This window comes from Ochlerotatus camptorhynchus, unplaced genomic scaffold (assembly GCF_037179485.1).
Source record: "Ochlerotatus camptorhynchus isolate MF236.1 unplaced genomic scaffold, CSIRO-AGI_Acam_v1.1 ptg000014l, whole genome shotgun sequence".
Lineage (NCBI taxonomy): Eukaryota > Metazoa > Arthropoda > Insecta > Diptera > Culicidae > Ochlerotatus > Ochlerotatus camptorhynchus.
Genome location: NW_027040506.1, coordinates 300,903 through 314,431, shown reverse-complemented (window position 1 = coordinate 314,431; position 13,529 = coordinate 300,903). Strand labels below are relative to the sequence as shown.

General features: G+C 39.5%; 1 protein-coding gene across 1 annotated transcript; it reads left to right on the top strand.

The window, feature by feature from the left end:
* The first annotated feature begins 1,878 nt into the window (after positions 1 to 1,878).
* LOC135701226 (sodium-coupled monocarboxylate transporter 1-like) lies at positions 1,879 to 12,131 on the top strand. The gene is made up of 9 exons (XM_065222003.1): positions 1,879 to 1,983; positions 8,347 to 8,796; positions 8,858 to 8,923; positions 8,985 to 9,036; positions 9,284 to 9,351; positions 10,158 to 10,312; positions 10,376 to 10,516; positions 10,579 to 11,503; positions 11,560 to 12,131. The coding sequence occupies exons 2-9, from the start codon at positions 8,347 to 8,349 to the stop codon at positions 11,584 to 11,586; spliced, it is 1,884 nt and encodes a 627-aa protein (XP_065078075.1). The 5' UTR covers positions 1,879 to 1,983; the 3' UTR covers positions 11,587 to 12,131.
* Positions 12,132 to 13,529: the final 1,398 nt, after the last annotated feature.

The window sequence follows — 13,529 nt, the reverse complement described above, 5'->3', positions numbered from 1 at the left end:
ATTTGATCATTTTAATACACTGAAAACAAAACTAACTCAGAGAGTGAGTCACTTTTACTCATTCGAATAGAGACATTTCTAAAAGCTATCTAGCACGCTTTTAAAAAATTCTCCATACGAATGAGCAACAGTTACTTATAACTGAGTAAAAATGACTCACTCTCTGAGTTAGTTTCGTTTCCAGCGTAAGGTTGAGCGTATTTTGAATTTATTTATGAGAAATATGAGAAATAGGAGAAATAGGCTTTAAAATTAAACGCAACGTAACAACCAAACGTTCAGCTGTTTACATTTCGGTAAACAATTACCGAAGACGAAAATAATTTCTGAGTGTTGATAACAAATAATGTATTTATCTAATATACAAAACATTGTATTGTAAAACTTATGATATAACAATACAATCAGTTGTAATGGGACTTTCACAATAACAAAAAAGGGTTTTTAGTTACCAAGAAAAAGCAGGCTTAAATAATTAATTAGACTGTTCAACTGTCGTTGGAATTTTATCGAATTAGCTAATATCTTTTATGCTTGAAGCCCAAAGGATGGGCACTAAGACGAGTCAGAAGTTCTTGTTTCCCATTTCTCTTTCGGTTGCTATGTTGCACCAGTACAGCCATTAAGATTTATCACAGTATAATCAAATAGAGAAATTGCTATCTATGCTTGCTATGCAAGCATCATATGGCTTGTTAAGAATCCAATGGTTTGGAAGAACGTGATTAGCAGCGTTTTTGCAACCGTTCAAGTTTTGTAAATACAATGTTGCAATTTTGTTATCACCTTAATTCTACGTAATCCCACTTTGTTGACACTCTCATTTGCGTCGGTTTTCATTCATCAAAGCTATAAGCAGCCGGCGCCGGTGGTGTAGTGGTAGGCGTAACTGTTTCTCCCCAATGGGTCTGGGTTCAATCCCAGCCGAGGTCGGTGGGATTTTTCTGAGGCATACAAATTTCTGGTCACGTCTTCCTTCGGAAGGGAGGTAAAGCCTTTTGTTTCGACCCATATGTGTTGATGGGTGCGATATCCTACGCAGGTGTGGAAGCTGCTTTCCTGCACATTTGATTGTCGTCAATCGATGGCAATCGATGTCTGTCGGTGATTGGCACTAGGCTGTGGAACAGAGACCGACGTTAATAAAGGATTTAAAAAGAACAAGAAGAAAGGTAAAAACTATGCATACGCAAGGTTGCTGCCAGTCTTTTGCTAAATAAAAGTTTATCAGAGATCTGAAGTTATAAAAGGTTATGATGATATTTTGCACATGTAAGTTACAAGAAGAGGTTGTAAAGTGTGTATTTGACTCTTCATATATTTCCCGATCATAAAATCACTGATTGTGACTCTCGGAATGTGAAAGGTTTTATATGTCAAACACATACTTTACACCTCTTCCAGTAACTTTCAAGTTCTAATACTTTCATAATTACCAAAAACATTTTGTTATAGCAAATGAACGGTTGCAACCCTGTTGTATACGTACTACTCATTTCTCGTGTACAAAGTCTATTTCATTAGGTCACCAATAAGATAATAACGCATTACATTTACACACATACCGTCAATCTACGTATCGATGGAACCGGCACTTGTCTACATATAGTCTAGCTGAGCGCAATTATCACAAACGAAGTCATTCTTCGGAGGGGGTGATGCATAGCCAACGACATTTTTAACAGCCTGCAAAATATGTATGAAAGAAAGCAATGTAAAACTTACCATTGCATATGACGATCATCTCGATCACGATCACCATTCGCCCATAAACATACAAACTGATCGTCATGTTCGAAGTGCGAAGTCACATGTTAATTATCCTCGGAGGTTGCATGAAAGTACGCTGTGCATGTAGTAGCTCGTAGTTCGTAGGCATTCGTGTCGGTCGTCGTCAGTCGAGTTTTAATCGCTGACCAGTTCGGTCTTCGAAGTTCTTGGTGCTTAGCTTACTCTAGTGTTTGGTTTTTCATAGAGGAAAGGGTATGTTTTTGTTATTTTTTTTTGTCATTTACCTGTGTTCTTTAGCTGCTAGGCTACCTGACCAAGAATCGTTATTGTGATATGTGTCATATATTAGCAACATAATGTGCAATTACGTAATATGGAAATGCTATCGAAGCCGTACGCACGGTACTATCTATAGTCTCATTTTGGTGCACAGCAATTGAGATACTAAAATGGAATTAGCAGTGCTTAGTCGCAGTTGTGTGATGTTCGGGCTCTATTTATACATATGCTATATGCTGCATAAACTATAGCAAACAAAACGAGAAATAAGGTTACATTCGTAACCCGAATCGTGTGGCATAGTACTGAGTTGAGTGTTTACTAGCTGTACAACTGTTAGAAGATAGTAAGTGATAACAAGTTTGGCAATGCGCCAGCATCATTTTGCCCAGCCGCCGTCCCCGTGTAGGATGATATTTCAAAACTGTGCTGTAATACATAGATTCCTGAGTTGAGCAAACTCTCAAAGAAGTGAAAGGTTCAAGGTTTTGTCGTGCGTCGTCGTCGTCGTCGTCATCGTCGCGCGCAGATGATCGAAATGTGCATGCTGTACTTTGAACCTGAGTTGAAATGCGCGTGCAGCAGCTCTAAAACCGGCTTATGAACTTACTGATCCGGAACATGAGGAAATTTCCTATGACTAGTTGATGCAAAAAACAAAACTTGTTTCCATAAGTTAACCGACACCTACCACGACCAGCTTGTTCAGCAGTGTGTTGACGTAAGGAACGACGATGGCCGAACTGCTGATAATAAAGCTTTATCAAGGCCAGAGCGCCGGCGTCATTGTCGCTTTGGATATAAACTTGGTTCGGTAACCCTTCCCGGACAGTGAAGATAAACAAACTCGAGCTTATCACACGGCTCACGTCGTCATCATCCGTTACTCTCATTAAGAGAACTCAAAGTCTGCCTATAGTCAGTTCGGCAAGAGAGAGTTAAATCTATAAGCCATAATCGATAAGGATGCACATGTAGTTTGTTTGCTTTACCGAGTCCGAAACGAACTAGGTGCAACTTTTTGATTCACGTGCACGTTGTCAGACAAGCCTAGCATGCAAAATGATGCCTGCCGAATGAATGCGTACGACTTTGAATTCTAAAGGGGTGCGATGTTAATGAATGAATGCATTACTCTTTCTAGGTCAATTTATGGTGGTCTTTGGTCGATTAGATTCACATAAACAACTTAAAACGGGCTGCTTGTTTAAGCATAGTAAAGGCGCGGAAATAAATTCGGCTCGTATATGCGGAATTAACTCACCAATGTGTACATTACCATGATAGGTTCATTTCAGGACAACATTTAAAGAATTCACTAATTGAAACTTAGCCATGATAATACCCATTTTTGGATCCCATCAACCTTGTCCTTAAGGAATTTCAATCAGAATAAGGACCCATGTCAAAACTATAATGGGTTGTTAAGTTTGAAAATTATCTCACAAGTTGGTGCTAGAGATCCGGAGGCAACGTTGTTTAGAAGGCTAAGACCTTTTGGATCGTGAACAGTTTACTGTGACATTCGCTCACTAAAGGGTGTCCACGATGAAATTGCCACACTATGAAATTGCTCTAACTTTTTAACCGTTGGGTAGAATGTTTTAAAGTCCTGTGATCAAAACTCGCGGAAATGGAGTCGAAAGAACAGCAAGATAAAATCTTGCGCATTCATCACGAGAACAAGGATCTCTCGCATCGTTCCATCACTAAAACGTTGGGAATCGCGAATTCCACGGTGTCGCGAGTGATTAAGCGGTTCGAGGAACGGTTGACCACCGATCGGAAGCCCAGAAGTGAAGGAAAAAGTATTCCATACAACACCAAAAATCACAACCGCGTAGTTGGGGCCTTCAACCGAAATCCGAACGCCTCCGTTAGGGATGTGGCTAAGAAGCTACACCTAAGCCGAAGTTTTGTCCAGAAGGCCAAAACTAAGGCTGGGCTTCGAACGTTCAAGGTACAAAAGGCCCCTAATCGCGACGAGAAGCAGAACAAGTCCGCCAAAACCCGTGCCAGGAAGTTGTACCTCAACATGCTGACGAAAGTTGAATGCTGCATCATGGACGACGAAACATATGTGAAGGCCGACTTCAAACAGATCCCCGGCAACCTGTTTTTCACGGCCAAGGATAAGTTCAGCGTTCCGGAGCATGTCCGCACTCAGAAGATGTCCAAATTTGCGAAGAAATTCCTGGTTTGGCAAGCCATCTGCACGTGCGGGAAGCGGAGTGCACCTTTCGTGACCCAGGACACGATGAACGGACAGGTGTACATAAAAGAGTGCCTCCAGAAGCGGCTGCTTCCTCTCCTGAAGGCCCACAACGTCCCAACAATCTTCTGGCCGGATTTGGCCTCATGCCACTACTCCAAGGACGTGCTGAAGTGGTATGCGGACAATAAGGTCAATTTCGTGCCGAAAATGTTCAACCCTCCCAACACTCCGGAGCTCCGCCCCATCGAGAAGTACTGGGCGATTATGAAGCAGCACCTTCTTAAACGACCTAAGGTAGTGAAGACAGTCGAGGAACTGAAGAAAGTATGGGTTTACATGCAAAAAACGGTTGATTCACAGGTTGTGCAGAATCTTATGGCCGGGGTTAAGGCCAAGGTGCGGGCATTTGCGTATGGACTGTAAATAAAATACGAGTTAAATGGTAAAATGAAGTTTAATAGTTATTTCTCGCCGTAGCTAGAAAAGTTCTGAACAGCTAGCTCATACATAAATGGATGAGGGGACTTGAAGTTTTTCTTCAAATCCACAGGCAAAAGAGTGCGCATTTGACTTGCCCTTTATACTGCTGTGGCTGTGGGTTTATCACTACCTAAAGCCTAAAGATGTTATACTAAACACATACTTATTCGAAACCGAACGTTTGATTTGAGAAAAGTCACAGTATTTCATGGATAAGATAGAAAGAGGGCATATTTCCTCAAGAAACAGATACCTTATTCTACATATATTTTTCATGACACTACGAACACGCTGTTAAGTACATAATGCTGATGCATGATGTTTTTTTTTATTAGAGTTGTCCTCCAAATTAAAGAACAAAAGGTGTGCTTAGATCACCACGTAAGATCGTTATAACCCTTCTACTTCGCTGACGTATAAACCAAAATTTTGTTCAATATTGAAAGTACCGTCTTCTGATAAGGAAAACACAACTGCCTGTTACGTTATCATAAAATTCAACTTTCACTCTCTTCTTTGCTTCAGTATTATAAGACGATTTGGCAACGTGATTTGTTTTGTTTACAAAAGCTGCCAACACTTGCCGCGGAGCAAAATGCTTCAGCATTGTGCGTGACCTAATCTTTGTGTACACTACAAGTTAGTTTACGTTGTTTGAATTCTTAGTGATCTGGTCAACTATGTTTCCTTAAATTTCGAATAACATTCCCCCCTATTCTGCGAGTCACGTGACTCTCTCTCACCGGTGAGGTGACAATATTCACCTCGTGTGAGGTGCCTCTCCATTTGATTTGCTTGGAGAGTCACCTCACACGAGGTGACAATTGTCACCTCACCGGTGAGAGAGAGTCACGTGACTCGCAGAATAAGGCAGATTTATTGAATATGAAGTGCATTGCCATGTTTTGCCCTAACTGCGGTCGTGAAAGTGCAACAATGTGAGAATTTTTCGGTTTCCGAAAAACGTTGAACTTCGAAAAAATGGCTGGTGTTTTGCGGACTACCGTCGGATTTTTTGCAGTGTATGTTACAATGATAATAATTTGGTGGTATCTAGTTAAAATGTAATGGTTCTTCCAGTACCACTACGAGCACACGCTATTGTATTTTACTAAAGAAGGTGGGAAACTTTTGAAGCTGCCTTGAGCGATCCCGGTTCATCAGCGCCAAATGCATGTTGTGCGAAAACGATTCCGTGATTTGACGTCGCAGTGCTTTTGACCAACAATATCAAAAACATGCATTTTACTGCTATATATTTTTTATATTTATTTTCTGTTTGAATTTATATCACCCCGATTACTTTTTACAATACTTTCAACTGAAGCATTCGAGCAAACGATAAACATGCTCGTTTGGCTCACATTTTGACAGTTCTCGCTGCTCGATTAGCTCAAAATAACCGCTTCCGCAAATCTCTATATATAGGATTACTAGTTCGTATTTTAATATTCACATCTGATTGCAATTTAGGAACCAAATGTAATAGACTACACTCAAAAAATAAATCACATTTCCGATGGAAAATATCCATTAGAATTTCACATAACTTTCATGTGATCTCATAATTGGGAATCGCACCACGAAATCACATGAACCTTATGTGTCCAATGAAGTTTATGTGATTTATCACATAGAATTCATGTGATCATGTGAATGTTATGTGAATTTCTGATAAAAATCATTAAATTTGTTATTGGAAAAATATCATGTGCGTTCCCAATGGAAATTATATGAAAACTTTTTTCAGTGTATGTATTCGCATTTTTATGTGGTCCTGAATTTGGCCAAGTATGAAATCCAAAATATGTACACAGAACTGACATAATAGGTTACTTAAGCTGTATTTTAAATCAATGTCAAGAAAAATACCCGAGAAGTTTACTTAACAGCTTAACGTAGTCTACGTCAACCATACGGTCGTATCTTGTACACAACCCCACCGATTTTTTATATTCGATTTCAAGCTACGGCGTCCAAAAAGATGATGGAAGACGTAAGAGAATTGAAAGCGGTAAACGTTTAAAAGAAATATTTCAAGTAGATGAAAAACCCACATCTTTTAGACCTTGAGGAATATGGTGGCATTAATCTAATTGCAAACTAATCGAGTGTAAATTTTTGCAGAAGGAATTAAAATCAGCGTCTCCAAAGCTCATTCATTTCAGTCGGTAGCGAACGTTTTAACTGGTCTCCGAGAGAATGAGCGAACTGCCTCTCTGCGAGTGTGGGATGGTTTTTGTTTGCTCTGCCTTTGCCTTGTCGTTTATTTGAGAGGGACGACTCTATCTAAGATGCAGGAAAATTTTTGCTTTGTTGTTGTGAGATGCGCGCACGCTTAGTAGATGGAAAGAAGATTGCTGGAGATTTTGCAGATTTGCTGCAAAAAGGTGAAGAGCGATGTGAGTCGATGGACTTAGATGCAAGAGATAAAAAAAAAGATTTTTCTCAGTCAGACTCAGTTAGATGTCTTGCCAGTAATATTAGCAGTAACATAATGTCCATGTAATTTTAAGATAGTATTCACAGCTATATAAACACATGAACGTTTCCTTGTGATTGAACAAAGTGATAAGATTCTTGCTTGTGACGTGCTCATTGTAAAAATTCCGGCTTTATTTGGTTATTGCGATGGAGTTTTTCCATTCCACATAACTGCAGACATAAATAAATGTCATGATTTTACCATGTTTACCAATGCTTCTCGATCGGTATTCAATGAAACATTGCTCAACTATGCGCTAGGCTATTATTATCGCCAGTAGATTGAACCCATTTGGCATCGATCTACAACGATGTTGTAAGATGTGGGTTTGTGCGTGATGGAATGTTGTTGTTTCGATTGAAATTCTCAGCTCGCTTTCAATCGTTGATAAAGGCAATTTGATTCAATTGTAGCCGATTGATTTCGCCGTTCAATGGGCTTGTATTACAGGAAGACACGTTTGTCAGTATCTCATCTGGCGATCTGAGTACATTTGCAATGGCATGCTCATTGGCGTAGCTAATGGGGGTGCCAGGGGGGCCAGGCCCTCTCCAGAATTATCTAGGCCCCCCTCCAGAATTATCTAGGCCCCCTCCAGAATTATCTAGGCCCCCTCCAGATAAATTGTCTAGCTACGCCAATGGACATGCTCAAGGAAAGGGAAGGTAATGCCTTGCCTGTTTTTTATTGTTGTTGGTGGTGATAAGAAAGTTGGTATTTTTTTTTTGAATACCTAGATAATTATACCTACTACCTATATAGAACACTACGTACATGAAGAAGAAACCACCAATCAAATTGTAAAGTCACTGTCTGCCTGAATTAGGGTTGTTGGCGGTGTGCGATAAGGAATTTGATATTTGGTTCCAACTGTGTCGATAAAAAGTTGTACGTTGCAGGTGCGACGAATTTCCCTTGCACTTTGGACTTATGAGTAACGGAGTCAAGCTTCATTCTACGAATCTACTTACGGGAAACGTAACATATTTTTTGCAAGTCTATACTTATCAAACCAGGCATCAGTAACTGATTATTTATAAACTCATTGTAGATATAAACAAACCGGTGCAAGGATCATTGTACTATACTTCAGCTTTTGACTTTGATTGACAATTCCAATTTATAAGCCTTTTATCGTTTTCTTCTTTTCCCCTAGATGTCTCTTGTGGACACGTTGAAGGAGCTGTACAAGTTCAGTGCAATAGACTATGGCGTGTTTGCGTCGATGTTGATCCTGTCGGCAGCGTGTGGGATCTACTTTGGATTTTACAAGCGAACCGTAAATCAAACACCGGAAAGTAGCGATGACGAGTGCGGTCCCAGCAGGAGCAGTAACACAAGCAATGGAAAACGGATAGCCAGCTTCGGATCGTCTTCGATGGACGAGTACCTGCTGGGGTCTCGGAAGTTGAAGGCATTCCCAGTGGCGATGAGCCTGGTGGCGGGATATATATCGGGTGTTACGATCCTGGGGACACCGGCGGAAATTTACAACTTTGGTACGCAGTATTGGTTGATTGTAATACCGATCCTACTGATGGGAGTGGCCGTTTGTACTATCTACCTGCCGGTGTTCTGCTCTCTGAAGCTGAATTCGTCCTATGAGGTTCGTTGTAAAAGTAGTTCAAACCGTAAAGCAACTTGAAGTTCCCTTTCGTCATTTTCAGTACCTGGAACTACGATTCAACTCATCCGTACGGTCGATAGCTTCTGTGATGTTTGTATTGGACGAGGTAAGTTTCCTGTAGAATTCTAATAGCTTCGTTACAGTAATCCGATCGCGTTTCATTGCAGCTGTTTTTCTTGCCAATGATAATCTACGTACCGGCACTGGCATTCAATCAAGGTATTTAATTAGCACTTCATTAGAATCTAAAACGGCTGCGTCAATGTGTATATAGTGAACACAACGTATTTAGCTACAGGTACAAAGTTGATTGCTTTGTAACTGATGTTTATTTATAAGTACTGACTGAGGAAAGCGAATATACTAATGCACATTGTTCGTAGGCAGTTTTAGTTCCAGAATTTGTCACTTTATATAAATGTTGATTAGCTGCGGATAGAGAATAATTTTAAATACATATTTTCAGTCACTGGATTCAATCTGTACATCATTGGAGCGATTGTATGCGTGGTATGCATATTTTACACATTACTGGTAAGTGCTTTTTTCTCTACTGGCGTTCTTATCAGCTTGAGCTATTTATTACCATAAATACGGTACTTAGATAACCAACAAGCCCATTGATGGCAAAGCCGCTCTAGATTACTCTTAGACCAGTATGTCGCACGTATTCATTTAAGGTGTGCCAAAACCCCAAAAGATAACATTTTCTCGAATGCTACTAGCTCGAATGCCACTAGCCCGAATAGTTTGAAAATAGTCTGATTTAGAGCCCAGTATTAGTAACTTTATAGAAAACTCATATCATTTCTGACTTTAGATATTAGATTCTGATCCTCCATCAATCATTCAAACACTAGAAAAAAAATTTAAAAGTTCTCGAACGAACTGTTCATGGAAGAATGTTTTCTAAAACATTAAATTTTGACGATTATTCAAACTTTAAAATCCTAGTTCTCACCAATTTGCCCAAAGTCTATTTTTAAATCTCAAATAAAAACTTTATTCACAATACAGTACAACTCGAACAGCCATTTGGAGCACTTCGGGGAGCTTTAGATAAGTTGCGAGAACAGCGTAGACGTTCATAAAACTGAAAATGAATAATGACAACGGTAGCAATATTTAGGAAATTTCAGGGATGTTAATTAACTTATGAAAAGATCACAGAACTCAGACTCTTATCACTCCTGGATATTCTTTGAGATCTGGTCCCACGTTGTGGTATTTGAAAATTTATTTTACAGAAAAAGGCTTGATAATCAAGTTTTGAAAATGCTTTAACACTATTTTTGGAAGATCATTAATACCTTATCCCTTCTACTTGCCTTCGTTCCCAGGGTGGCATCAAAGCGGTCGTCTTCACCGATGCCTGGCAGGTGGTAGTGATGTTCATCTCAGTTGTCATCGTGGTTGTCCTGGGCACCATCACGCTCGGCGATGCAGACATTGTCTGGAAGCGAGCGGAAATTGGAGGCAGAATTGATTTCTTCAAGTGAGATCCTACCGCAATGCTTTCCGTAAATATTGGCACCAATTATCGATTTCTGAATTTCAGTGTGAGCTCATCGATGTACGAACGGCAAACTTTCTGGGGTGTCCTGATCGGAGGTTTCTTCTACTGGACGTCGTTCAACTCCGTCAACCAGACCATGGTTCAACGGTACATGTCGCTGCCAAATTTAAAGAAAGCGAAACTGTAAGTTCATTTTGTTTCTTCAAAATCGATCTCGGAACTGAAATTCGGGAAATATTTCACAGATCAGTCGGAATGTTTACAATCGGAATGGGAGTGTTCGTATCCGTTTGCTGCTATGCCGGTCTGCTGATCTACGCTCACTACTACCAGTGTGATCCAACGTCCGTTGGACTAGTCAAAACCGACGATCAACTGTTTCCCCACTATGTAATGGAAATCGTTGGACACCTTCAGGGAATCCCTGGCCTGTTTATTGCTGGTGTCTTCGGTGCTGCTCTCAGTTCCTTATCTGTGGTGCTTAACTCTACCTCGGCTGTTCTGTTGGAAGACATCCTGAAAGGAATGTTCCGTGTTAATCCTAGTCCTAGGGTAGCCAATATCTTTGTTAGGAGTAGTGTGGTGGTACTTGGGCTGGCAGCCATGGGTTGCCTGTTCATTATCGAAAAATTGGGAGGAATTTTGAGTGTCGCAACATCACTGTCTGCCATCGCTGCTGGCACGACCTGCGGAATCTTCACCCTTGGAATGCTGGTGCCATGGAGTAACTCGATGGGGGCTCTATCTGGTGGTATCGCCGGTGCTCTTTTGTCCGGATGGGTTTCATTGGGAGCACAGTATGCCAGTGCTAATGGTGATATCAGTCCGCATAAGCTACCAGTCTCGGTGGATGGCTGCCCAGTGGATATGTTCTACAATAGTACTATTGTCAATCCGGTCTATCCGGATGAATCGGGCGTTTTCTTTATGTACCGTTTATCATACCACTGGATCACACCAATCGGCGTGCTGACGGTTATGATTGTTGGGTCGATCGTATCGTTCTTGACGGGGCCGAGGAATTTGAAGGATATCGATCCAGAACTGATTTCCCCGGTCATTCATCGATTCCTACCGCAGGAATCATTCGGAAACTTTGGATCCGCAAGCAAGGAGGTTCCTATTCACATGAGCGAGGAAATGCAATCAACTTATGGAGTGGAACGATTGGTAAGCATGGTGCAGGGAATACAATTTTCAAAATGGTTACAATTTGTTTATTTCAGAGTGCCAAAAGGAAGCGATCTCCATGAAACGACGGAAGAACGTTCAGCCAAGACAGAATTCCAGTTACTTAATGCATTCACTGTATGCAATGATGGACTTTACTAGATGAGTAGTACTTCGTTAACCGTAATCTCCTAGAGAAGATGCGAGCTGCAATTGGAAATTGCGTTAAGATTTGTACAACAAACACTGGACTGCAAAAATAGTGTGTTTTGCTCAACAACACTTGGATTGAGCAGATGGATTTCTCAGTTTTATATTTATTACAATTAGAGTGGCGTCTTAAAAAAATAAAATAGCTTGATTGAAGGAGACATTTTCTATGTGAAGGGACGTCATACTGCAATTATAGGTACAACATTTCTGTAACTGCCTGTGATACAATCAAAAGAATTGTTTAGTTTGTAAGTAGAGTAGCGTTGTAGGTTTTTAACCAAGTAACTTTTAATCTGTAACGAATTAGTAGCGTGAATAAAACATTTGTAAAAAATCATAGCTCTTGAACTTGTGTCGAACCGAATTCGGTAAAATTTATATCTATGAAGTCTGATATTTCGAGAAGCTCAACATAGTTCAAAATTTAAAAAAAAAAAGGTTGAAAAGTATATAGCAAATTATATTAATCGATATTTTCCCTAACTTGACGGAAATAAAAGTTTTTTTTTCCGTTAGCGTATGTCATACAAATTTCTTAAAATTATCTTCATAACTCGATATACTCCCTAAGTTGAAAGAGCCTTCAATTAAGAATCATAATTTAAACAATTTAAAAATTCTGAGGTTTTAACTGCACAACTCAATTGATGTCTCAATGGCTGAACGAAAGGTCAATTCAAATTTTTTATAATGTCCAAGTTTGCAGATATATCAAGCTGAACAATGCATGAGGTCATAAGTAAAATTATACAGATTCTCTTCGTCGACTTTCTTTTTGAATCTTCACGGCCATGATATGACGTTGCCCAGCTAATTTCAGCACACAAATCGATGAGACAAGCATTTTATACGACAAACGTGGCAAGAATTTTTCAGTACCCAAGTTATTTACGAAAGAATAAGTCGATGCAGATAATCGATCAATGTTACTTCTTATGACTTAATGCATTGTTCAACTTATATTAACAATATACAGTCAACTCTTGAAGGGACCATCGAGTTATAGAATTATCGACTTAGAGAATAAACAAATTTTTTATCATCTAAAATTTTAAGAATAATTCAGAAATGCTCTACTACATGATTTCGAAAAATGGTTCAAGGAACATTTTATGGAAGCTAAGAGCAGCTAATTTATAATATTAAGCCAGTTTGCACAATACACGCAATAGGGCTGCATGAACTAAATTTAATTTGTCAAGATATCAAAGGTTATAGTCATTTTTGGATGTGGTACTATCGCCCTAGTAGTGTCCGAGTAGTCAGAAGCTCAGACTTAAATAAAGTTTGACGAGCTTCCGTTATGTTATGTTTTTAAAATTATAAACACTAAGATATTTGTTCTGCCAATTGGGACGGTCCAGTACTAACTGAATCTTGAAGATTTTTCTTAATCCAGGATCATAGAATTGTCTTTACATGAAATCTCATAATTTATTAATATAGGGGAAATGGATGTAATGTCGGCCTAATTTAAAATGCCCCGAAATTTTCAATAGCGACCAAAAATATCCATTAATACCGTCTCAATGATGCGTTCATATAGATAAAATGGATAAATATCAGATTTTTAGCGATGGGCCCAATCCATTTGATCCATAGGCAAACATTAGAGCCATTTCCCCTATAAAGCATGTCCAAATCCTGAATCTTTATTTTTTTATTTTTATAAAAAAAACCTCAAAATCTTTTTTTTTTTGTTAGAATCATCCTGATACCCTGGAGGATTTGCAGGATTTCTTCAGTATTTTCTGAAGAATTTGCTTGAATTGTCTCAGAATATCCACAGAGTATATCTTAGACATCTTTCTGG

What these genes read in the sequence shown, in the direction of transcription:
- LOC135701226 (XM_065222003.1), top strand. Translation starts at nt 8,347, where the DNA reads ATGTCTCTTGTGGACACGTTGAAGGAGCTGTACAAGTTCAGTGCAATA. An exon ending in AGCTGAATTCGTCCTATGAG is followed by an intron (nt 8,797 to 8,857) that starts GTTCGTTGTAAA and finishes CGTCATTTTCAG; the next exon opens with TACCTGGAACTACGATTCAA. An exon ending in AATTTAAAGAAAGCGAAACT is followed by an intron (nt 10,517 to 10,578) that starts GTAAGTTCATTT and finishes AATATTTCACAG; the next exon opens with ATCAGTCGGAATGTTTACAA.